This window comes from Periplaneta americana, chromosome 7, assembly GCF_040183065.1.
Source record: "Periplaneta americana isolate PAMFEO1 chromosome 7, P.americana_PAMFEO1_priV1, whole genome shotgun sequence".
NCBI classification, from domain to species: Eukaryota; Metazoa; Arthropoda; class Insecta; order Blattodea; family Blattidae; genus Periplaneta; species Periplaneta americana.
Window position 1 is genome coordinate 177,506,568 of NC_091123.1, and position 27,645 is coordinate 177,534,212.

Here is a 27,645-nt window from a genome sequence, read left to right on the forward strand (position 1 = left end):
GAACACTATCGCTCTTGATCCAAAATAAACAGCGTATATAGACGTCAAATACGGGTTTGAGTATGGCGGAAGGTAATGGTGAAGATGAAAATCCGTACTCGTTTCATAGTTATTCACGAAGAAATGAACGCAAACCAGAAGAAGAAAGTGATGACACAGAGGAAAACGTTGTAAAACCAGACTTAGGTCTTGGCAACACACACAGTTTTGAGAAGAAAACTGTTACAGAAAATCATGGATCAGGTGAACATTTTACTATCTTAGGTTAACCGCAGCGTTAATTTATTTTTTGTTTCTGATATTACATCTTAGCGTACTAGTGAGTTATAAGCTGCCATGCATTTCCACTCGTAATCTGCTGTTTCTTGAAGTGAGAGGGAGAGCAATGTATGATTTCTGTAACTCTTACAAATGTCGAATCATTTATTAACCAAAAAGGAAGAATTTTCAGCTGTAACACATATTAGAGTTAACGAAATTCGCTTCGGAACATTTGACGTTACAGTATAATGCAACAGATTTGTTACGCCTGCACATGACTTATGATTTTCGTTTGCACTGTAGGCCTAGTTGGTCGTTTTGTTACATTTTCATGCGAGTAAAATTGCTTCTATCATACATCGGCTGTAGCTGCACAAATACATTTAACATGGAATTGATGCCTATCAGACGCGAATATTATTACATTGTAGCTATGATATATAAATTAATAATTTTGCTCTGTTAGGTTTTAAATTAAAATGTTTGGATTCCCAAATGTTTAACTTTATCGAAGTTTATGCACTGGTGTAGTATTTTTTCAACCATTACTGTTAAACAAATGATCCAATTGCTCACAAATTATTGGCATTTAGTATAGAATCACAGTGTTAATAAAACTTAATTTAAATTAAATAAGAAACAATGAAACTACAAATTATAGAATGTAATTTTCTTCCGCATAGGTTGTACATTTACGATGAATTCTCATACAGTAGTGGGGAATCCCAGTAATGTTGTTGTTTTCTAATGCCAGGCATTTGACAATAAAGTCATTTGACCTCTTGCACTCCAATATTTTTCAAATATATTGTCATGGTTAGCCACTGACGCACAGATTTTGAGATGTTCTGAATCCATTTCTTGATTTGAGTTGCACAGTGGACAGTTAGGAGACTGATATATTCCAATTCTATGCAGATGCTTGGCCAAACAGTCATGGCCTGTTGCCAATCTAAATGCAGCTACAGACGATTTTCGTGGTTAATCGGGAATCAACTCTGGATTATGATGCAGAGAGTTCCATTTTTTCCTTTGAGATTGTGTTATCAAATTTTGTTTGTTGAAGTCTAAGTATGTAGATTTAAAGGGACACTCAACTATATTTTGGAACTTTTTTCCTATTTGACCAATCTTTTTCAAATTTGGAGAAAAAGTTTAATATGCACATGGAAAGTAACATGCAAAATCTCAGCTCATTAGATCAAATACTTTTCAAAATAAAAAATATTTCAATTTTTAATCAATCTTTAATTGAAATATCACTTTTAATTATCATTTTTTATTTTTTGGCTTTGTGCATTTGACTGTGACTTCTCAATGAGTAGGGGAAGAATTCTGCGTATTGATTTAGTTCTGTCACGTAAATTAGTGTAGAAATTTAATTTTTCATTTCTATGACACTTTTTCTCCAATTTTTTAAGTTGAGTGTCCCCTTAATAAATCTTTTCACAGAGTAATACGTAGATTTAGTAACAGGTCTGTAAGTAGCAGTGCTGCCCTTCTTTGCTAAAACATCCACATTCTCGTTTCCCAGGATTCCACAATGGGATGGTATCCATTGGAATACAATTCTTTTATTGAGTCTTATTAATTGAGAGAGCATTTTAATTATTTCTGCTGTTTGAGATGAAGATGTGTATTTAGAGACTATTGATAGAATAGCTGCTTTGGAGTCTGACAATACAACCACAGTCTAGTATATACAGTCGCGAAGCTCGATACGTAGTAAATATGCAAACATTAGATAGTTGCTCACCACTAGGATCGCTAATATCGCCTCATTACAGGCAATGCAAAATAGAACCGTCACAGTCTATTGTTTCTAGCACCCTCAAAACTCAAGCTTCGTGACTGTATATAGTAGACTGTGATATAACTCCATTCTATCCCAGTAATGTAAATGAATACTTAAGTTCTCGTATTTGTAATTTGCTGTGTGTGTTGGTGAATGTATGTTTCTGTCTATTTTAGGAACTGATATGCCAAAGAGAGAAGAAAATCCATTTTCGTTTAAACACTTTCTGAAACGTGATGCAGGAAACAATTACCATAGTACTGGTGCAAGACCCAAAGTTTATTCTAATTTAGCTAATGAAGGATTCGGCCACTTGACTCCGGAATCATCCGATTCAGACCCTAGTTTGTATAGCAGAAGCACAACTCCTCGTCATGTGGGAACTCCAGAACTTACATCTGTACTTCCAGATTTTGTTCAAGATCATCTAGTTGTAGAACAGTGTTATCTAAATCACTCTGAAACTTCTAGCACTCCTCAAATTGCAGTGGACTTAGAAAATTTACCGGACTTTACTATAAATAGTAACACTACATCTGTTTGTGAAACGTCTGATGGTAGCGTTAATAGAAGCCGTGCTCGACAGTGGAATGAACCAAAGAGGACTCTGTCAGATGCGTTACCAAGTGACATTCCATTTGATTTAACAGGCACTACAGGAAACCAAAATGTACCAAGGCATATTAGAAATGGTTCAGAATCTGTTCCCTTAGATTTACCAAGCTTCGACAGAAGTCCTGCTGAAAATACTGGAAGGTCTACAGTTCGTGGCGGTGGTTTGCCATTTGATCTTCCCCTCGTTAGTGAAGCTAAGGATGGAGCTGCATGTACGTCATCTGGAGTCAGGAATGGTATACATATTGGTGAAGTGGGTGTATCTAAAAGCCTACCAGACTTTCTTTCCGATGGACCCATACATAGTGGACGGCACACTGATGTAGATGAACCCATTGACAACACTGCAGGTGCAAGTACAAGCAACAGCATATCAAGGTCACAGTCTCCTGATCCTCAGAGGGTAAGTGGAACTGAGCACTAATAATATTTAATGTTTGGGAGAGAGAGAGAGAGAGGTTTCATGTTCTTTCTCAGACATTATCCCCGGTACCTACAATACATGTTGTGGAAGTGTTGTCTAGGGATGTCGTTGGGGAAGGAGGTGTTTCCTTCATTTTTTCTTTCATTTGACTCAGTTTACGAAGAAATAACCGAAAGATAAATTCACATATGATTTTTGGGGAAAATTTTAGAACACGGATTGCACCTACCAAATTACGTCTTAAAATACTAAAAATAGCAGATTTGTCTGCGTTTGTCGAATGCGCATCATTATATTTACGAAAAGGCACTTTTCAGTGCCAATAATTTATTCTGTGTGCACAAGGTTGGAATTTTGAAGTAAGATGGAAAGGTTGCAATCCATGTTCTGGAGTTTATCCGATTTTTGTTTGGAAAAGATATCAAACTTAGGCCGTGTCTCAAAGCTACATTTTCAGCTGAAGTGAACTTGATTGTTGACTGAGGCTGTATCTCAAAGCTCAAGTCCATACTACACACTAGTGACTAGCAACTAGGTGACTTGTAAACTACACACTAGGGAGCTTTGGACATGTAGGCCTATGCTTAAATCATGGCCTTCTTCACAGACTATTTTTCTAAAAAATCATGACATCATTGTGCAGCACTGAATTAAGAGGGCAGTGTCCTAATGCAGTTTCATTACGACTTATGTGGAAAAGATAATGGCTTAATATATTACAATAATGTTTAAAATATTGTACAGAAGGTACTAACAATGTCAGTGTTCAGAGTTAACGTGTTATTCTACATTGTATTTACATTATTTCACTTCCAAAGCATTTTCAGATTTAATAACCCCAAATGTTGATGAGGTATCCATGTTTGTTTAGTGAACAAGTCAACAATGAAGCAAGCATTTTCGTTTACTAGGGCCGTGTCTCAAAGCTCAAGTCCATACTACACACTAGTGACTAGCAACTAGGTGACTTGTAAGCTACACACTAGAGAGCTTTGGACATGTATGCTTTAAACATGACCTTCTTCATAGACTATTTTTCTAAAAACCATGACATCACGGTGCAGCACTGAATTAAGAAGACAGCGTCCTAAAGCAGTTTCATTACGAATTATATGGAAAAGATAAGGGCTTAATATATTACAATAATGTTTAAAACATTGTACAGAAGGTACTAATAATATCAGTGTTCAAAGTTAACGTGTTATTCTACATTATATTTATATTATTTCACTTCCAAAGCATTTTCAGATTTCATAACCCCAAATGTTGATGAGGTATCCATGTTTGTTTAGTGAACGAGTCAACAATGAAGCAAGCATTTTCGTTTACTAGCTACTACGGACTTGATTGCTATGCACTATGTAGCTTTGGATCATAACTTCTGACGTCACATCCGGTTATTTAGTCAATAATCTAGTTCACTTCAGCTGAAAATGTAGCTTTGAGACACGGCCTTAGAATAACACGTTAAATTTTAATACTGACATTGTTAGTACCTTCTGTACAATGTTTTAAATATTATTGTAATATATTAAGTCCTTATCTTTTCCACAACTCGTAATGAAACTGCATTAGGACACTGCCTTCTTAATTTAGTGCTGCACCGTGATGTCATGGTTTTTAGAAAAATAGTCTATGAAGAAGGCCATGATTCAAGCATACATGTCCAAAGCTCCCTAGTGTGTAGTTTACAAGTCACCTAGTTGCTAGTCACTAGTGTGTAGTATGGACTTGAGAGCTTTGAGACACAGCCTTAATGTTTGGGAGAGTGAAAGAGGTTTCATGTTCTTTCTCAGACATTATTCCCGGTACCTACAATACATGTTGTGGAAGTGTTGTCTAGGGATGTCGTTGGGGAAGGAGGTGTTTCCTTCATTTTTTCTTTCATTTGACTCAGTTTACGAAGAAATAACCGAAAGATAAATTCACATATGATTTTTGTTTGGAAAAGATATCAAACTTAGGCCGTGTCTCAAAGCTACTTTTTCAGTTGAAGTGAACTAGATTGTTGATTAAATAGCCGGATGTGACGTCAGAAGTTATGATCCAAAGCTACATACTGCATAGCAATGAAGTCCGTAGTAGCTAGTAAACGAAAATTCTTGCTTGATTGTTGACTTGTTCACTAAAAAAACATGGATACCTCATCAGCAATTGGGGTTATGGAATCTGAAAATGCTTTGGTAGTGAAATAGGCCCTAATGTAAATATAATGTAGAATAACACGTTAACTTTGAACACTGGCTTTGTTAGTACCTTCTGTACAATATTTTAAACAGTATTGTAATATATTAAGCCCTCATCTTTTCAACATAACTCGTAATGAAACTGCATTAGGACACTGCCTTCTTAATTTAATGCTGCACCGTGATGTCGTGGTTTTTAGAAAAATAATCTGTGAAGAAGGCCATGTTTCAAGCATACATGTCCAAAGCTCCCTAGTGTGTAGTTTACAAGTCACCTAGTTGATAGTCACTAGTGTGTAGTATGGACTTGAGCTTTGAGACACGGCCTTAGAATTAGACCTTGTAGATATTCTTGTGATATGAAGTTGTTCTATTGTTACTTCGTCGACGTTTTGGTCAGCCCTGTACTCGACGTAGCCCTCCAAAATAAAACATTAAAATTTTGCGGGTCTGTAACTTTCTATAGGCCTATGCTCTAAGCTAAATTATCTTTAGAATTTTCTTGTTACTACTGGAATTTCGTTGACTGTACAAGAAACCTGGTAGAGACTTAGGCCGTGTCTCAAAGCTCAAGTCTATACTACATGCTAATAACTAGCAACTAGCTGACTTGTAAACTCCACACTAGAGAGCTTTGGACATGTATGCTGGAATCATGACCTTCTTCATAGACTATTTTTCTCAAAGCCATGAAATTACGGTATAGCATTAAATTAAGAAGGCAGTGTCCTAATGCAGTTTAATTACGAGTTATCAGCTGTTATTTTTTGGAAATTCGAATTCTTTGTTTATAAACAATTTTCCAATAAACAATTCAAGAAACTTAATTCTCAGGTTTATGAACCGAATGGTAATTTCCTGAAACACTAGAAAAGATACGTAGAAAGATGTAAAATTGTAAAAGATGTTCAAAAGATAGGCCTATCTATGAAAAATTACGTTTGGCTATCAACAATCGAAATAAATGTGGAAAAGGCAAGGGCCTGAAATATTACAATATTAAAAAAATGTAACGCAGGTATAGTCCGACCATCGGATCTGTGCCCCCGTAAGATATGCGAACTGAACCTTAATTCCTTTTCAGCCTCGGCAATTCATTTCTCCCCCTTTATTCCTATTTCTCTCTTTCCTATCACTCTCTCTTTCTCTCCCCCACTACTCACAATTTTGAGCCTTCTTGCAGGACAGGTTATTTGCACTTGCAGTCCAGTGTTGTCAACTCAACATGAATACTGTAGCACGGAGTGGTGAAAGAAATATTATTAAGCAAGTAATAGCATTTTGCATAAGTCAATCAGCGTCATTACTTACTTACTTACAAATGGCTTTTAAGGAACCCGAAGGTTCATTGCTGCCCTCACATAAGCCCACCATCGGTCCCTATCCTGTGCAAGATTAATCCAGTCTCTATCATCACACCCCACCTTCCTCAAATCCATTTTAATATTATCCTCCCATCTACGTCTCGGTCTCCCTAAAGGTCTTTTTCCCTCCGGTCTCCCAACTAACACTCTATATGCATTTCTGGATTCGCCCATACGTGCTACATGCCCTGCCCATCTCAAACGTCTGGATTTAATGTTCCTAATTATGTTAGGTGAAGAATACAATGCGTGCAGTTCTGTGTTGTGTAACTTTCTCCATTCTCCTGTAACTTCATCCCGCTTGGTCCCAAATATTTTCCTAAGCACCTTATTCTCAAACACCCTTAACCTATGTTCCTCTCTCAGAGTGAGAGTCCAAGTTTCACAACCATACAGAAGAACCGGTAATATAACTGTTTTATAAATTCTAACTTTCAGATTTTTTGACAGCAACTAGATGACAAAAACTTCTCAACCGAATAATAACAGGCATTTCGCATATTTAGGCCTATTCTGCGTTTAATTTCCTCCCGAGTGTCATTTATATTTGTTACTGTTGCTCCAAGATATTTGAAATTTTCCACCTTTTCGAAGGATAAATCTCCAATTTTTATATTTCCATTTCGTACAATATTCTGGTCACGTGACATATCATAATATACTTCTTCTTTTCGGGATTTACTTCCAAACCGATTGCTTTACTTGCTTCAAGTAAAATTTCCGTGTTTTCCCTAATTGTTTGTGTATTTTCTCCTAACATATTCACGTCATCTGCATAGACAAGAAGCTGATGTAACCTGTTCAATTCCAAACCCTGCCTGTTATCCTGAACTTTCCTAATGGCATATTCTAGAGCGAAGTTAAAAAGTAAAGGTGATAGTGCATCTCCCTGCTTTAGCCCGCAGTGAATTGGAAAAGCATCAGATAGAAACTGACCTATACGGACTCTGCTGTATGTTTCACTGAGACACATTTTAATTAATCGAACTAGTTTCTTGGGAATACCAAATTCAATAAGAATATCATATGATACTTCCCTCTTTTTGAAATCTATGAATAACTGATGTACTGTACCCTTATACTCCCATTTTTTCTCCATTATCTGCCGAATACAAAAAATCTGATCAATAGTCGATCTATTACGCCGAAAACCGCACTGATGATCCCCATTAGACCTACTTAAATTAAATTATGAATAAGTAATAATTAACCTTACAGTATTAAAGCACTATTCAAGAGACATGATACTGTTTGACGGAAGTTTGGCAACATCCCTATTCAGCAAGGTTCGTGGCCTGGTGTTTGACGTAGTGGGAGAGAAACGGTTGGAATGGGGTGAGTAGAGGTGTTAACTTTTCCAAGAACGACGACAGCGCTGAAGGGGCATAGATCCGATGGTCCGACAATACCAACAATGTCAATGTTCAAGTTAACGTGTTATTCTACATTGAACTCACATTTTATTTCCAAAGCATCATCAGATTCCATAACCCCAATTGCTGATGAGGTATCCATGTTTGTTTAGTGAACAAGTCAACAATCAAGCAAGCATTTTCGTTTACTAGCTACTACGGACTTGATTGCTATGCACTACATAGTTTTGGATCGTAACTTCTGACGTCACATCCGGCTATTTAGTCAACAATCTAGTTCACTTCAGCTAAAAATGTAGCTTTGAGACACGGCATTAATACAATTTGTAGTAAGGAATTTTATTGTTAAGAAAAAAAATGGTGCCTTCTTTTTTTCTAGTTCTTCTGTAGAATTACCTAAGATTCGATTCTTAATGAATATTGTATGATTTGAACGAGTGGATAAAGGACCTAAAGTTTGCTTGTGTCATTTTTAGTGGGAAATATTTTGTTTCCTTTTTTACCCCTCCCTCCTCCTCCTCCTCCTCCTCCTCTCATCCATAGTGACAAGTAGCCTCAGTGTCAAATGACAATATTAGGTACGGCTTGATGAGGAGGTAGATTAGTGACAAATAGTTCTACTGCCAGTTAAGTTTAGGTAACTTAGAGTGGTATTCATAGACATTTCGCAGCACGCGCTACGAGCGTACTAAGCTAGCCCCGGCTATCCACTGGTTACTAGTACAGAATTCAAATCATATCCTATCGGTAACACTGGTTTATGAATACGAAAAACGCTGATCATCCACCGAAAGCCCGCGGTAAAAATGTCTATGAATACGGCCCCAAGTGTTTATTAAGGAGATAGATTAGTCATGTAGCTTCACTGTCTGCATAATTTTCTCAATGGATTGTATCTTGTTCATACTTTAATGCATCATGTTTATTGTGTATTGTTGCAATGAAAAAGTTCTGTTTTGTCACATTTCAGCTACAGTTGGAAAATGATAGATTAAGGAGGGACATCGAAGTTTTAAGACGACAATTGGCTGATCAAACGAGGAGGTAAGTATGTTATTTAAAAAGGATGCATGAGTCATTCCATGCCAAACCAGCTAAAAAATTAAAGAATTCAACCTGACCATCTTGAATTTTAATGAAACTTTCAGGAATCATTATCTCCAAAGTCTAAATTAAAATACATTTTTAGAAAAATTGTATCTTGTTAGGTTTTTATGTAATTCATTTTTAAAATATGCAAAAAAAAAAAAAAAAGAGAGAAAAGTTTTTTCGTTTACAGTAATGCTTTCAATCTTGAATTATTCTGATTTTGCAAGTCTTGCAGAGTTGTTTTACACCTCATTTTAAAGGGAATTTCATGCGCTTCAATTTGATATGAAACTTGACTATCTTTGGTAAAATGAAAAGAAAATTGAAGAGGTGAAAGAAATTTTTTCAAAAAATTTTTGAGATGGTGTATTTTTTTTTTTTTTTAAATTTTGAAAGAAATATATGTTTTCAGTATTGTTATAAACTACAAAACCTGAAACTTTTAGAGTGGGATCTCAATGAGATTAAGAGATAAAAAATGTTGTTGTTGTTTTCTAATGCCAGGCGTTTGACAGTAAAGTCATTTAACCTCTTGCACTCCAATATTTTTCAAAGATATTGTCATGGCCAGCCACTGAAGCACAGATTTTGAGGTGTTCCGAATCCATTTCTTGGTTTCAGTTGCACAATGGGCAGTTAGGGGACTGATATATTCCAATTCTATGCAGGTGTTTAGCCAAACAATCATGGCCTGTTGCCAATCTAAATGCAGCTACAGACGATTTTCGTGGTAAATCGGGAATTAACTGTGGATTATGATGCAGAGATAGGCTATTTCAGACGTCTAAGTAGTATAGACATACAGGCATAGTTTTGCGAAATTGTATCGAAGTAATATTATGTTAATGTACATGCAATATGTATGGAAGTTCTGTATTGTGTCGTCTATTGGAAATTGCGTTGATGTATTTCTTTTATTGAATTCAGGGTCCAGACTATAGAGAAAGAACTTTACACTGTTCGATCCAAGGAACATGAAGAAACAGCAACATTGGAAAAAGCAATTGAACAAGTGGAAGACAATTTGAAGAGGACGACTGTAAGTATTATTCCTGAAATATATTGGAATACTTTATGACTTATTTCTGTTAAAATTCTTCGCGTTTTGTCATTTCAATTAATTGTCAATTTTGTTGGATGGCTTTCTTAATTTTTTGCTTTATTAAGTGGATGCTAGTTTCATCTCTGTTTTACTGTCTACTGTTTTCATTGTCTTGTTCTTAGAGGGAGAATGAAATCATACAATGTCTATAGTGATTAGAGTTAAAAGAGTATGTGTGTATATGTGTGTGTGGTGTGTGCGTGAATTTCTTGCTGCTGACTTCACAATGTTACACCAGTTTTGTGGTATTTAAACAGAAGTCTTCCAGATATCACTATCCAAATTGTCAAAGAATAGTAATTTTGAACGTTCTAATGATATTGTTCCTGCTGACTTTTCTGTTGTCACTGTTTTAATCAATCTGTCTGGCATAAATCTCATGACATGTTGAAACCATGCAGGGGCGATTTCTCAGGGCATGCTATGCTTGCTGCGCAAGCCCAATATTTTCGTAGAATGTGTATTTCTGAAAATGGGATTACGTACATTAACATTTATTTTGCTTTTTGGAATACTGTATAGGCGTAATACCATCCGTAGGTTGCACACCGCAAGTATCGCAACGCTTGCTCGTTTCTCGGAGCTACAGGAAAGACGTAGAAAGAACGAGAATATGATGTTCGCGCAAGTGCCTTCCTCCTTAGTCCGTCCTAGGCGCACATGCTTCTGTTATGTGTTGTTTGAAGCTCTGGTCCGAGAGCTACACCAACGACTATTTAACGTTACACAGAGCAGTATTGACAGCGGGAATGTGCTGTGATTTGCGAGTGCAATGTAATTGTATGAGCGGAATGCATGTGTTAGCTGCTGCATGCATTATTAATTCTTAAACATTAATTTGAAGTATTGCAATGAGTTCGGAATTGTGTGTTATTGAAACCTCATTATTAAATCCATTTTCCCGAAGGACTATTCAAGAGAAGACAGACATTATAGAGAATATCTGCGCTCGTTCAGTGCAGCTCCTCATAACAATGTGCATTGGTTGGCAGGGTCGAAAAAACTAAATAAACTGTTTTGTTGGCCATGTTTGTTATATTATATCGAACTTCTACATCTGATAAGCGAATATGATCCATGACTCATAATGATTTCATAATTATAAAATAAATTATTTATGTGGGTCTGATTATTTTTATTAATTATGAATTACTATATCCTCCCATCTTCCCTATGAATAAAAGAGCAAGCCTAACTTTCGTGACTAGCATTCGCTCCTGAAACTATGTAATGCATTTGGCTTTAATTTTTGCAAAAATGTCTTGCTTTGCTTACTTACTTATGGCTTTTAAGAAAACCGAAGGTTTAATTGTTGTCCTCACATAAGCCCACCATCGGTCCCTATCCTTTATGGAGGAGGGGCCGAAGACTTTCACTGCAACTTGAGGCTTATTGTGCTTACCATTCCAGTTCTGTGAATGCTATTTATCACCTACTGTTGACACTACTATATGAATACAGCATACTACACCGTGAACTTAACCTGGGCTATAGTAATAATGACGATGTGTGAATAAATGATGGCGAAATGAGTCCGAGGTCCAACGCCAAAAATTACCCTGCAATTCTGCTTCATTTGGTTGAGGGGAAACCTCGGAAAAAACTCCAACCAAGTTACTTTTCCCAACCAGAATTTGAATCTGGACCCACTTGTTTCACGTTCAGACATGTTAACTGTTACTCGACATTGGTGGACATGTCTGCATTTTTATAGAATTCTCCATTTCTGGGCAGTAGTGTCCTTCATCACTCCAAAAATTTGTCTTAAAAGTTTCCTTTCAAGTATTCTTAGTTTTTATGCACCTATTTTGATTAGGATTCATGTTTTGCATGCTAACAATAAAACTGGCTGCATTAGGAAATTGTAAATGTGTATCTTAGATTCTTGAAAATGATATTGCTTTTTAAAATATTGGAAAGGTCATGCATGATAGGTTTTATTTCCATTTTGAATCCTAATATTGTTTTCCTCTTTCACATTATTGAGTTGAATGTTACGGTATTTAAAGTCGTTTACTTGTTCCAAAATACGGTTTGTAGTAGCCTTATGGCCAGTTTGTCCAAATAATGTTTACTTTTGCTTAACGAATGTTAAATTAACAGTCTGTTTATTTTTAACGCTTTGTTAATGTATTTTCCATTTGTTCAACATAATTTTGTTTAAGATAACCAACACTTAACTATAACGTCTGTTAGCACTATTTTAACTACTCAACAGCAGTTGGTAATGATTCTACACATGTAAGACAATTTTTGATTGGCTAAAATTAATCTTTAAATTCTATATTATAGAGCGAGTCATGAAACTTGCATAAAATGACAAACCTGTTATAGTAGGCCACGCTCCATAAACAAACAGTTGACAAATGAAAGTTGTAGGTGACGTGCTGAATAATAATTACAAAGTAAGGTTATATTTCCTCATTGCTATTATGGATACGAAATACGAAAGAAATAAAATAACACTGATGTATTTAAACAGTCCAAAATATTTTTTAAATGTTATATTACCAGTCATATGCTAAACATTCCCTACAGAGAGCAGGGGCGGTTATTCAGGTGAAGTAAGTGAAGTGCTACTTCACCTATTTATGCTAGTTATTACCGGTACCGTATTTGTAGAATAATAAAAAGTTTTCTTTTCAGTCTTTCTGAACAGTGTTTAGTTGTATAAATAGTACCTGTAACCGTCCGCTGAATAGAATAATGTCAACTGTTACGAGCGCCAAGCGGTGTCTATTGGAACTTACAATACAGCAGAGGTGAAATTATTTGGGTTCCCATTCTCATACAGCACTTGGTTTCCATGGTAACATGACGTCATACACTAAAGAAAGATTATATGAGTGAAGTGTGTTTCTGAGTCTTTCAGTTACGGAGAACTGTCGGACTTGTTGCAGGTGGAGTAACCAGTTTGCAGATCTAACAGTACTAATAATAGAGAAGGGTTGAAGCTGGTCTCCAAGGCCGGGGGCTATTGTTTAAGGGCCGTGAAATTTTACAGTATGTACTACCTGACTCGAGAATAGTATTCTCATTCCCTGTGTCTTAGCAGCCACCCTTGCAGTGGTAAAGTAGCTGGCTCTATGTTATTTTATCAGGAATACACCACACACACATTAGCAAAGTTCGAAAGTTGTTTTCCGCGGAGTGTATTATTTCTTCTCATGAGCTCGCCAGTTTTGTTCCAGCTCTTGTATTTGAAAGTTTAACGCGCGTGTAAATGTACGCATGTAGTTTAATACTATGTACGTATTATATATTAACTTGTTATTTAATATATTTAGAATATATTAATGATAATGTATATAGTGTATTAATCCTACATCTAAGTGTATGTTATATGTTTAATCACTATAATGCTATTATACAAATACGAGTACTTAGATGCCAGTACATAGAAAATGTTGATAAATGAGTGCGGAATATGTATCCCGAAAATGACACAGTTGTAATTTATTAGAAATGTCGTTTTGCAGACTTAAATATGAGGATAAAAAATAGGTTTTAAATTCTTGACGATCTACAGTTCCATTTGTCCTTTTTTTTAAAAGTGCTAAGAAAATAGAGAAGTTGAATGAAGTAACTTTAAAAATTCTTCCGATGAAAGAAGCTTTTCTGTTTGAAAATATTGAAAATTTCACTCGGAAAGCTACATCACAGGAGGGACTTTCATCATTAGCCCCATAGCTTTGCATAGAATATACTGTCCACCCTCAGTTAAACTCAGACATTTTATGAAGACATCATCGACAGGTTTGCTGCTTTAAAAGATAGGAGGATTGACTTGGTACGCAAGAAATTGAGTGAGTCTTGAAATAAATTAGTTTTCCTGTTTGCATGCGTTCTAGAACTATTAAAATTTTACGTAGTTTACGAATAGTAGGCCTACTCATTATATTGGTAAAACTGTTCATGCATTTGTTTATGTGAACAGCACTTCACCTATTTTTTTGACTGCGAGCCGCTACTGACAGAGAGACACAAAATATTAATTTCGCAACTTCTGTTCGAACAGCTGTGGAGACATCGGCCATATTTAACTAACTGCTAAATGAGTTAACTGCCCTAAATCCTACATTTAAAATTAACAAACTGTTAACAATCTGTTAAACCAAACTGGTGTTGAAAACATAATTTTATTAATTAACAAACTGTTTAGAGTTTAACAGTCGTTAAATTTTCTGACAATACTGAGCCGTGCCCACTACCACGGCCGTTCACCTAGTACGTCACTTCATCCGTCAGAGCGCTCTCAGACGTCACAGTATAGATAGCGCTATCAATCCCTTCATTTGTTCTTTCCAAGTAATCCTATTGGCCGGGTCATTACGTCTCACGAGGATAGATGGGGAGAGAGTTTACCTGTTTTAACGGAGATACACGGAACGTGACTTGGATTCCGGTACGCGGCAGATGCACTTAACAAGACTTAGGCTCTCGTACGCGGGAGATATTCGACCCACATGATAACAGAATAGCGGCGAAGGAAAGCAACAATCAAAATGGAGCATAACATTTTGTGGGTATTTGTGCCCTTATCAGATGTTGAGTCGCCATTTTTAAACTTCCTGCGTTATGGATTTTTAAATCATTCGCCCACTTTTATTGTTGTTTCCGGTAAATTAAATTTTCAAAAAAAAATTTTTTTCTTCTTTAAAATACTCTTTGATATATGTGGAATGCATTGCATAACATTTTGTGGGTATTTGTGCCCTTATCAGATGTTGAGTCGCCATTTTTAAACTTCCTGCGTTATGGATTTTTAAATCACTCGCCCACTTTTATTGTTGTTTCCGGTAAATTAAATTTTCAAAAAAAAATTTTTTTCTTCTTTAAAATACTCTTTGATATATGTGGAATGCATTGCATAACATTTTGTGGGTATTTGTGCCCTTATCAGATGTTGAGTCGCCATTTTTAAACTTCCTGCGTTATGGATTTTTAAATCATTCGCCCACTTTTATTGTTGTTTCCGGTAAATTAAATTTTCAAAAAAAAATTTTTTTCTTCTTTAAAATACTCTTTGATATATGTGGAATGCATTGCATAACATTTTGTGGGTATTTGTGCCCTTATCGGATGTTGAGACGTCATTTTTAAACTTCCTGCGCTATGGATTTTTAAATCACACGCCCACTTTTATCGGTTTCCAGTAACTTCATTTTCTTTGCTACATTGCCAGACAAAAATGGATATAATTTCTGAACTATTAGAGATACATGCATGAAATTTAGAACACACATTCTTCAGACTATTAGGAAACTTTTCTCTATAACAGAATTTTGTTTATTGATTTCATTTTAAAAATACGTCCGTTTGTTTGTAAGAAAGGAAATCAGAAAATTGTTATTAAATTTTTATTGTTTATTTTACAAACGTAGGGACTAATATCAAAATTCTGTTAGATAGTTTGTAGAACATGCTTTTGCAAATACATTGCAAAAAACTGTTTGAATCTATCTTTAAAAATGGTTTAGATATATCGGTTTTAGTACAATCCTGCATTGGGTATATTTTTTTCAAATTTGGACCCCCAAATAATTTTTTTCAAAATATTTTTATTTGGTTAAGTTGCCACAGCTATGAGCTCTCTACATACAAAAAATTAATATTTTACACCAAATAGGAAAAAAGTTAAAAAAAATACCATCCTCTCCCCTTAAATGATCCTTGAGACTCGAATTATCGTCCGTTACTTATTACGTGCATCAGTCTCCATCCCTCTCTCTCTCCGTTGGGTATTCATTTTGTAAAGTGCAGAGATTTGTGTCAGTGCTATTTGCACAGTTTATGTGACCAATATGTGCAATGGGTAATGTATAGTGATCTGTCATGTAATGCCTTATGCTGGGTAAAAATTTGTCTCTTATTGAGTGTACACGTATTTTTAGTTTGGTTAGTCTGACTGAGTGGTATCTATGGTTGAATGGATCATGTATTAAGTTAATGTGCTGGCTGGGTGTTGTGTTCAGATTCATACTCAGATAGTTAATATATATATATATATATATATATATATATATATATATATATATATGTATTTAGAGAGTGGTTCATGAGCATATGGTTATTAGGTTAGTCACTGATGGTCGAGAGACGGCCATATTAGATGGTTTAATCACTTATAAGTGTGTTGGCCTCAGCCTTGTGATACTTACATGATTTACATATCCTCGGGATATCATTTCAGATTAGTTTGTCCTATTTTCACTCACCTATTTCATATTTATTGTTATTTCATTTTCCATTTATTTACATTGTTACTTATTATTGTTAATTATATTTGTTTTACAAATCCACACTATTCATTTCTAAAAGTCTTCCACTGCGCACATCCAATCCTTCCAATGTGCCGTCCACCTGGCGAAAGCAGCCAATATAAGAAAGATAAAGAGGAGGAGTGGATGATCGTACCACCGCCTAACATAAAACATAATTTTATTAATTAACAAACTGATTAGAGTTTAACAGTCGTTAAATTTTCTAACAATACTTTGAAAAATCGGCCATGAGTGAGGTTAAATTAAAGGAAGGCATCTGTATTTGAGATATGCTGGACGATACTATATTCGAAGGGCTCTCACTTCAGTTGAGAGAACGACTTGACTTGCCTTTAAATCAGTTTGTGTGAATTTTCTGAGGAACTACAGTGGAAGACTTGTTGAGGGCTTATAAATTAATGGGATGCAATGTATCTTTTAAGAATCTCTTTACCCAGTCCCACTTGGATTTCTTTCCATCAAACTTGGGTGACGTCAGCAGCAAGCATGGGGGAAAGTTTCATCAGAACTTATTAGAAATCAAAAGGCATTACAAAGGCAAATCAGCAACCAACATACTTGCTGATTACTGCTCCTAACTTATCACAGATGTTTCGGAGCCATCTTATTGGTGTAAATCATTCAGAAGTTTTGAAAGGTGATAAATTTTGGTATATTGTAGCTTACTTTGTTACATAAAACTGTATCATTACTTACTTATTTACAAATGGCTTTTAAGGAACCCGAAGGTTCATTGCCGCCCTCACATAAGCCCGCCATCCGTCCCTATCCTGTGCAAGATTAATCCAGTCTCTATCATCATATCCCACCTCCCTCAAATCCATTTTAATATTATCCTCCCATCTACGTCTCGGCCTCCCTAAAGGTCTTTTTCCCTCCGGTCTCCCAACTAACACTCTATATGCATTTCTGGATTAGCCCATACGTGCTACATGCCCCGCCCATCTCAAACGTCTGGATTTAATGTTCCTAATTATGTCAGGTGAAGAATACAATGCGTGCAGTTCTGCGTTGTGTAACTTTCTCCATTCTCCTGTAACTTCATCCCGCTTGGCCCCAAATATTTTCCTAAGCACCTTATTCTCAAACACCCTTAACCTGTGTTCCTCTCTCAGAGTGAGAGTCCGAGTTTCACAACCATACAGAAGAACCGGTAATATAACTGTTTTATAAATTCCACCTTTCAGATTTTTGGACAGCAGACTGGATGATAAGAGCTTCTCAACCGAATAATAACACGCATTTCCCATATTTATTCTGCGTTTAATTTCCTCCCGAGTGTCATTTATATTTGTTACTGTTGCTCCAAGATATTTGAATTTTTCCACCTCTTCGAAGGATAAATCTCCAATTTTTACATTTCCATTTCGTACAATATTCTGGTCACGAGACATAATCATATACTTTGTCTTTTCAGGATTTACTTCCAAACCGATCGCTTTACTTGCTTCAAGTAAAATTTCCGTGTTTTCCCTAACTGTTTGTGGATTTTCTCCTAACATATTCACGTCATCTGCATAGACAAGAAGCTCATGTAACCCATTCAATTCCAAACCCTGCCTGTTATCCTGAACTTTCCTAATGGCATATTCTAGCGCGAAGTTAAAAAGTAAAGGTGATAGTGCATCTCCCTGCTTTAGCATCATTATTAGGAAAATATATTTGGTTATTTGGATAAGGTATGGTTTGGTTAAGTTGGATGGAGTGATTCTAGCAATATCATTGCAAAAACGTCTCTAAAAACAAAGTATGAATACACAACGATACTCGAAATGTTGCGAAAAATTGAACACGTCCCCACAGAAAACTGTTAGGTGAGAGAAAAAAAGGACTTCAGATTTGAAATCAGTGTATGCCAATTAACTAATATCGCATATTTTCATTTCTGTGAGTGACAGAAAGTGAAATTTGTTGTACAGTGATTAGCCATACCTTTCTTAGCACACTACTGTACACATGTGGTAGGCTGATGACGCATTCCTGTGCTCCCTGCCATGTCCTTGGCCGACATCGCAGCTGGACTGACTGCACACAAGTGGAAAACTTATAATCTATTCACCCAGTGTATTACTGCATACATATTTGTTTGTTTTTACAGAGAAGAGCTGTAAATGCTGAAAATACTGTATCAAAGTTAAAACAAGAACTCAAGCTTGTCATGGTAAGTGTTATAGATTTATACATAAATTTCCTGTTTGTATAATTTATTTATTTATTTACTTATGTGCCACAATAGAGCAAATGTCCCAAATGTAATAGCATAGGTAATATAAATTATTATTAATATCATTAAAAATGTTTTGTTAGCTCGGCTGACTAAACTGATGAACCTACCATGCAGCCATTTTATATTATTTCCATAGAATCTATAAACTCTGAAGTCTACAATGTGGGGGAAAGAGTGTGTGACGGATAATCGGGATTCTACTATATATCTAAATCAGGCCTGCACAAACAGTGCTCAATGAGCGCGGGCACTCCTTTGGAGCGGGAGAGCGGTGTTCACCGCTCGCCGAAATGGAGAGGAAGATACGTCAGAATGACATAGACTTGCTGTAGGTAGAGGAGTGGGAAATGACCACTCAGTTATCTAGTGGGGTGCAGTGTGTAGGCCTATTCTCAGTAACTGTTTCACGTTGCTTACCTACTGCTACAGTACAGTATGGGGGAATCTAAAAGACGGAACATAACATTTAACGATTTACAGCTCGAACTTATTGATCTTCAATGTGACCTAAGGGCTAAAGATCGTTTGAATAATACTACTAGCCTGGTTGAGTTTTACAAGACTAAACATTAGCAATAATATCCACGACTACACAGGCTGGCTGTGAAAATGATTGCTATGTTTGGCTCAACATTTATATTTGTGAGCAACTGTTTTCTATAATCAACTTTAATAAAGGAAGACATCGAACATCTGTAACTGATGTTTCATTACGATCAGTAGGCTACTGTTCCGTTCAGCTGCCAACAGCATAAAACCTCGTTTTGTATTGTATTGTATTGTATTGTATTTATTAACATTCCATGGTATTCATACATGCTTACAGCTAGAATATGGAACAAGTCAAAAAACTTAATACTATTATAAAATCTTAATTTATAGTCACAGTCTAGATGAAATATATACAGACGAGATTTACAATATAGTCTACTAGTACAACACATAGTTTTAGTACCAATTTCATGAAGTGTTATTGAATGTCATGAATTCACCTACAGAATAGAAGGCGTGAGAAATTAGGTACTTCTTTAATTTGGCCCTAAATAATTTTATGTTTTGAGTTTCATTTTTTATATCGATAGGGAGGCTATTAAAAATTTTTACTGCCATATAACGCACTCCTTTTTGATAGCACGATAGACTTGCCGATGGAGTATGAAAGTCATTTTTTTGACTTGTATTTATGCTATGAACTGTTGAATTAGTTACAAAGTTTTCACGATTACATACGAGGAAGACTATTAATGAAAAGATATACTGACAAGCCATGGGCATTATTTGGAGTTTTTTGAAAATAGTCCTACACAATTCCCTAGATTTGGCACCTACTATTATTCTAATTACTCTTTTTTGTAATAGAAATATATTGTTACTATCTGTGGAATTTCCCCAGAATATTATTCCAAAACTCATTACCGAGTTGTATTGATAAATAAAAATATAATAAAATGATATTGTACATTTAATTAGCTATAGAATTTCTATTACTTCTATAAAATAAATATTTCTTCATTAATTAATAATAGTCCAAGATAGTTTTGCAAACACTGAACGGGAATTCATTTCATAAGCACTCGTAAGGTACTTCCTTTTGTGTATATTTTGTACGAGATCACCCCTTCTTCCAGTCCACCCTTATACAGAGCGCAGCTAATATCTGCATTCCGCTCATGAGCTGTGAGCCGGCTCGGAGAGCGCAAACCTTGTGCAGGCCTGATCTAAATAATAGCAAATTAAAACGAACTGAAGCTGACATTAGCATTTCTTAGAAGATGGGATGGTGTTCTGGTCTGCTGTAGTCCATTTTATGCCCTGATAAATTGTAATATCATTCGAAACTGTGTAAAGGATCTGAAATGTTGAAACATATAATGAGAAAGTATGTGTCACCTTTGTGACACTCGTGTTTTTCCCCCACAGAGTGAACTGACCCTTCTGCGCCAAGAAAACAGAGAACTACAGTGTGGACGAGCAGGTGCTAGTGCTTCTATGGAGCCAAATAATGAACTGCAGTCACAGCGTCTGGCACAGGAGCTGAGGGTGGCTGCCAGCACTGCAGAGCAATCACTGAGGTGGGTTTGTGTTTCACACACATGCAGAGAAACAAAGTAATTATTTGAAACTAAGCTAACCTAAACCAAATTGAACTGATTACTTACTTACTGGCTTTTAAGGAACCTGCAGGTTCATTGCCGTCCTCACATAAGCCCACCCTTGGACCCTATCCTGAGCAAGATTAATCCATTCTCTATCATCATACCCCACCTCCCTCAAATCCATTTTAATATTATTCTCCCACCTACGTCTCGGTCTCCCTAAAGGTCTTTTTCCTTCCGGCCTCCCAATTAACACTCTATATGCATTTCTGGATTCGCCCATACGTGCTACATGCCCTGCCCATCTCAAACGTCTGGATTTAATGTTCCTAATTATGTCAGGTGAAGAATACAATGCGTGCAGTTCTGTGTAGTGTAACTTTCTCCATTCTCTTGTAACTTCATCCCTCTTAGCCCATATTTTCCTGAGAACCTTATTCCCAAACACCCTTAACCTATGTTCCTCTCTCAAAGTGAGAGTCCAAGTTTCACAACCATAAAGAACAACCAGTAATACAGTGAAACCTCTTCAAGACGGAAGTGACATGGTCCTCATTTTTTTTTCCATTGTGGACAGGTTTCCGTGCTATTCAGGTGCGAAGTTAAAATGGAATATTTTATCATTTTTATAAATGAAAAACAAAATGGCATGCCACAAATTGTAGGAATTAGAAAATATTCCGTTTAACGCTACTGACATTAAATCAGCTTCCTGCCACTTATTTAATTGGTGAATGATCTTGATGAAAATCTCATTTCCTGTATAAATTGTAATGTAACTCACTCATTAAACACTATAAAGTTTATTAATTACACTAAATTTAATATCTAACCTTATACTATAATACTGTACTGTATATCACAACACATTATTTAATTGGACTAGGAGCCATTCATTAGAAGCCTTGAATTCTAGATTATCTAATTTCTTTTCCAGTTCAAGTGTTTCCATTGCAGAATAGATCCAGAAATTGGTATGATCTTTGAAAGGGCAAGAAGAATCCACTCTCAAAACTTGTTTTTCTCTTAGTGACCTACGTATTTCGTACATTCCTTGAAAGCACATACTGTTTCAAAATATAGTTTACATTATACAGTAGTGTGTCGAAAATATTATTTCCATTTTGAACAGTAGCAGACAGTTTCCGTTTCCGCATTGGACAGTTTCCGTTTTATTCAGAAAAAATTACACATAATACATACGAATTTCACCGGAACCAATAAATTGTTCCAAAATAGACAGGATTCCGGATTATTCAGGTTCCAATTTAAACAGGTTTCACTGTATAACTGTTTTATAAATTCTAACTTTCAGATTTTTTTGACAGCACACTGGATGATAAAAGCTTCTCAACCGAATAATAACACGCATTTCCCATATTTAATTTCCTCCCGAGTATCATTTATATTTGTTACTGTTGCTCCAAGATATTTGAATTTTTCCACCCCTTCGAAGGATAAATCTCCAATTTTTATATTTCCATTTCGTACAATATTCTGGTCACGAGACATAATTATATACTTTGTCTTTTCGGGATTTATTTCCAAACCGATCGCGTTACTTGCTTCCAGTAAATTTCCCTAATCGTTTGTGGATTTTCTCCTAATATATTTACGTCATCCGCATAGACAAGAAGCTGATGTAAACCGTTCAATTCCAAACCCTCTCTGTTATCCTGGACTTTCCTAATGGCATACTCTAGAGCAAAGTTAAAAAGTAAAGGTGATAGTGCATCTCCTTGCTTTAGCCCACAGTGAATTGGAAATGTATCTGGCAGAAACTGATCTATACGAACTCTGCTGTACGTTTCACTGAGACACATTTTAATTAATCGAACTAGTTTCTTGGGAATACCAATTACTATTTTCCAATGCAGACCTTTGAATGTTGTAAACATTGAGTTTTGGGGAAAACTATACAATGAATGTGGTAGTTCTGAGAACACAAAGATTTTTTGCTGCCCAAAACTTCTCTCGTTATAAGAGCCATATTAATTGTTTGTCTGTTGCCGTATGACATGAACCCACTGCCTTTTCCCAATAACAAGATCGGATACAATGGATTATTCAAAGCAAACACTTCCTTCAGAATGTCCAGATAATAGCAGGGTGTCCACATTTGAATGCTGTATAAGCCACTGGCATAGCTCAATTGCCTGCCGATCCAGAGTTGCGCTCGGGCGCGGGTTCTATTCCCACTTTGGCTTATTACCTGGTTGGGCTTTTTCCGAGGTTTTCCCCAACCGTAAGGCAAATGCCAGGTAATCTGTAGCAAGTCCTCGGCCTCATATCGCCAGATATCTTGCCATCACCAATTCTATCACCGCTAAATAACCTCGTACTTGATACAGTTAAATAACCAAGTAAAAAAAAATGCTGTATTAACATTTATTTATTTAAACTCCACTACCAACAGAAGCAAGCTTTCAATTATAGGTGACTTGCATTGATACATGTACAAAATACATAATAAGAAAAAATAAAACAAATAACACAAACGAAAGGAAGAGAGATACATAATAGAAATTTAAAAATTACGGTTTATTTAATGACGCTCGGAACTGCAGAGAGTATATCAGTGTCGCCAGTGCGCCGGAATTTTGTCCTGCTGGAGCTCTTTTACATGCCAATAAATCTACTGACATGAGCCTGTCTCATTTAAACACACTTAAATGCCATCGACCTGAGCCGGGATCGAACCCGCAACCTCGAGCGTTGAAGCGCAGCACTATACCAAGTATGCTACTGAGGCCGACAACATAATAGATGCTAGAATATAATATTGTAGTTAATATAGTGCCAAATGTCAATATAATAATGCAAAATTATTTCAAAACTAGAGGAAAAACTTTATAATACTTATTCATAATTTAAATATTTAAGGAAATACAATTCTTTTTAATATTGTATGAAATTTTTTAACTGTTAAACCGAAATCTAGTTGAGAATGACAGTTTAAAGATAGATAGCCAGTTTGTCCAAGTAATTTTTAATTTTGCCTAACGAATGTTAAATTAACAGTCTGTTTATTTTTAATGCTTTGTTAATGTATTTTCAATTTGTTCAACATAATTTTGTTTAAGATAACCAACACTTAACTATAACGTCTGTTAGCACTATTTTAACTACTCAACAGCAGTTGGTAATGATTCTACACATGTAAGACAATTTTTGATTGGCTAAAATTAATCTTTAAATTCTATATTATAGAGTGAGTCATGAAACTTGCATAAAATGACAACCTGTTATAGCAGGCCAAGCTCCATAAACAAACAGTTGACAAATGAAAGTTGTAGGTGACGTGCTGAATAATAATTACAAAGTAAGGTTATATGGATACGAAATACGAAAGAAATAAAATAACACTGATGTATTTAAACAGTCCAAAGTATTTTTTAAATGTTATATTACCAGTTATATGCTAAACATTCCCTACAGAGAGACACAAAATATTAATTTCGCAACTTCTGTTCGAACAGCTGTGGGGACATCGGCCATATTTAACTAACTCAGTGTTGTCAGATCTTGGAAAAAAATCCTGAGATTTGTCCACAATTTCCGGAGGCACTTTCGAAAATCACATAAAATGTTATTATAACCTTCTAACTATTACAATACATGAACCTATAATAAAAAGATTTCTACTTTAATTTTTCTACTCACCAATTTGATTAGTAGTCACCACCTTCCTCTCATAGATGTTTCTCCAGACCAAATTATGTTCGTTTTTATGCGTTACATATTTTATATTTAGGGAAACTGGTCAAGTTATAAAATATTAACAAAACTTTAACTATATAATGTTCATCTACCAGTTTTAATGTATGCCAGAGATTGGTTTTTCTAAAAAAAAAAATAAATAATTTCCTACATCAAAAAATCCGGAGATTACAACTTTATTTCCTATTTTTCCGGGAAGTTGAAAAATTCCGAAGATCTCCGGAAATTTCCGGAGACTTGGCAACACTGAACTGACTGTTAAACGAGTTAACTGCCCGAAATCCTACATTTAAAATTAACAAACTGTTAACAATCTGTTAAACCAAACTGGTGTTGAAAACATACAATTTTATTAATTAACAAACTGTTTAGACAAATCAAGATTTCAGGTATAACTACCTGTAAAGTTGATTTGAATAATTTCGAGGGAAAAATTGTTCCGGAGCCGGGTATCGATCCCAGGACCTTTGGTTTAACGTACCAACGCTCTACCACTGAGCTACTCGGGAACTCTAACCGACACCGATCCAATTTTTCCCTCTATATCCACAGACTTCAAAGTGGGCTGACAACCGTCAAGCAACCAACTTCGAGTGCACACTAACTCCGTGTGACTTAAATTTAAGTCACACGGAGTTAGTGTGCACTCGAAGTTGGTTGCTTGACGGTTGTCAGCCCACTTTGAGGTCTGTGGATATAGAGGGAAAAATTGGATCGGTGTCGGTTAGAGTTCCCGAGTAGCTCAGTGGTAGAGCGTTGGTACGTTAAACCAAAGGTCCCGGGATCGATACCTGGCTCCGGAACAATTTTTCCCTCGAAATTATTCAAAACTGTTTAGAGTTTAACAGTCGTTAAATTTTCTAACAATACTTGTGGCCAGTTTGTCCAAGTAATGTTTAATTTTGCTTAACGAATGTTAAATTAACAGTCTGTTTATTTTTAATGCTTTGTTAATGTATTTTCCATTTGTTCAACATAATTTTGTTTAAGATAACCAACACTTAACTATAACGTCTGTTAGCACTATTTTAACTACTCAACAGCATTTGGTAATGATTCTACACATGTAAGACAATTTTTGATTGGCTAAAATTAATCTTTAAATTCTATATTTTAGAGTGAGTCATGAAACTTGCATAAAATGACAACCTGTTATAGTAGGCCACGCTCCATAAACAAACAGTTGACAAATGAAAGTTGTAGGTGACGTGCTGAATAATAATTACAAAGGGAGGTTATATTTCTTCATTGCTATTATGGATACGAAATACGAAAGAAATAAAATAACACTGATGTATTTAAACAGTCCAAAGTATTTTTTAAATGTTATATTACCAGTTATATGCTAAACATTCCCTACAGAGAGACACAAAATATTAATTTCGCAACTTCTGTTCGAACAGCTGTGGGGACATCGGCCATATTTAACTAGCCCTAACTGTTAAACCAGTTAACTGCCCAAAATCCTACATTTAAAATTAACAAACTGTTAACAATCTGTTAAACCAAACTGGTGTTGAAAACATACATGGCCAGTTTGTCCAAGTAATGTGTAATTTTGCTTAACGAATGTTAAATTAACAGTCTGTTTATTTTTAATGCTTTGTTAATGTATTTTCCATTTGTTCAACATAATTTTGTTTAAGATAACCAACACTTAACTATAACGTCTGTTAGCACTATTTTAACTACTCAACAGCATTTGGTAATGATTCTACACATGTAAGACAATTTTTGATTTGCTAAAATTAATCTTTAAATTCTATATTTTAGAGTGAGTCATGAAACTTGCATAAAATGACAACCTGTTATAGTAGGCCACGCTCCATAAACAAACAGTTGACAAATGAAAGTTGTAGGTGACGTGCTGAATAATAATTACAAAGTGAGGTTATATTTCCTCATTGCTATTATGGATACGAAATACGAAAGAAATAAAATAACACTGATGTATTTAAACAGTCCAAAGTATTTTTTAAATGTTATATTACCAGTCATATGCTAAACATTCCCTATAGAGAGACACAAAATATTAATTTCGCAACTTCTGTTCGAACAGCTGTGGAGACATCGACCATATTTAACTAACTGTTAAACGAGTTAACTGCTCAAAATCCTACATTTAAAATTAACAAACTGTTTAGAATTTAATAGTCGTTAAATTTTCTAACAATACTTGGAAAAACCGGCCAATACAATTTTATTAATTAACAAACTGTTTAGAGTTTAACAGTCGTTAAATTTTCTAACAATACTTGGAAAAACCGGCCATGAGAGTTGTAAGTATTACACATAACAAACAATTGAGAGTTCTTTCTAGAATGCTGATGCTGAATTCTCATGTATAGCAGTGCTATATTTTTTAAATTGACTTTCCTCAATTTTCAGGCAACTTCTGACTGGTGTAAACAATTTGCGGGTGATTGCATCGACACTGGAGAATATGCATCGGATTCAAGATCGAACAGGTGATTTCTTAGCGGATTTGGATGACGACCATGATGATGCTGGGCCAGCGCTGTAAGGGAAGTAGTTACTGGACACTATTTTTGAATTTGGTTCTGTGGCATGTTATTCTTGTAAAAGGTGGGTCATTTGTATATAAAGATAATATTTTTGGTGATGTCCTTTTTTAATGCACAGTGCTTGTAATAAGTGGAAAGTTATCTACAGCGAAAACCTGACATTGATCTAGCATTCGAGGGAATAATACAGCTCTCAGCAGCGATACCTTATGGTTCTTGTAAGGGATTCCGTGTTAACTTGGGAGCAAGGTATGCAGGATTTTGGTATTTTAAATGTATATATAACATGGACATATCAATTTATTTATAAATACATGCAGAAACCATGAATTTGGTTAAATTGTGTAATTTCATATCTTCAGTAAGAAGATAAATCGTGGTCTGATCCCTAATGTACTGTATTTGTTTCATAAATTAAGAATGTACACTTTAATAATATTATTGTAAGGTACAATAGTCGTAAAAGACAAGAAAACATGTAATATTCGTATTGGTTATTGTGTATGAGTATACATATTACTTATGAGAATAAGTAAACAATTTGCAAACTGATGTAAGAATACCGTTTTTCAGTTCACTTGAGT

General features: G+C 35.5%; 2 protein-coding genes across 2 annotated transcripts in view; one reads left to right on the forward strand and one right to left on the reverse strand.

Annotated features, from left to right (window-relative positions):
• Positions 1-27,391, forward strand: l(3)04053 (lethal (3) 04053). Its single transcript, XM_069831975.1, has 7 exons — positions 1-243; positions 2,233-3,074; positions 8,989-9,062; positions 10,035-10,146; positions 18,592-18,654; positions 20,641-20,792; positions 26,925-27,391. Exons 1-7 carry the CDS (start codon positions 63-65, stop codon positions 27,058-27,060), a joined length of 1,560 nt encoding a protein of 519 aa, XP_069688076.1. The 5' UTR covers positions 1-62; the 3' UTR covers positions 27,061-27,391.
• Positions 1-27,645, reverse strand: part of LOC138703792 (alanine--glyoxylate aminotransferase 2, mitochondrial) — a 54,859-nt gene that overhangs the window by 23,957 nt on the left and 3,257 nt on the right. The gene's annotated exons all lie outside the window — the stretch shown is intronic.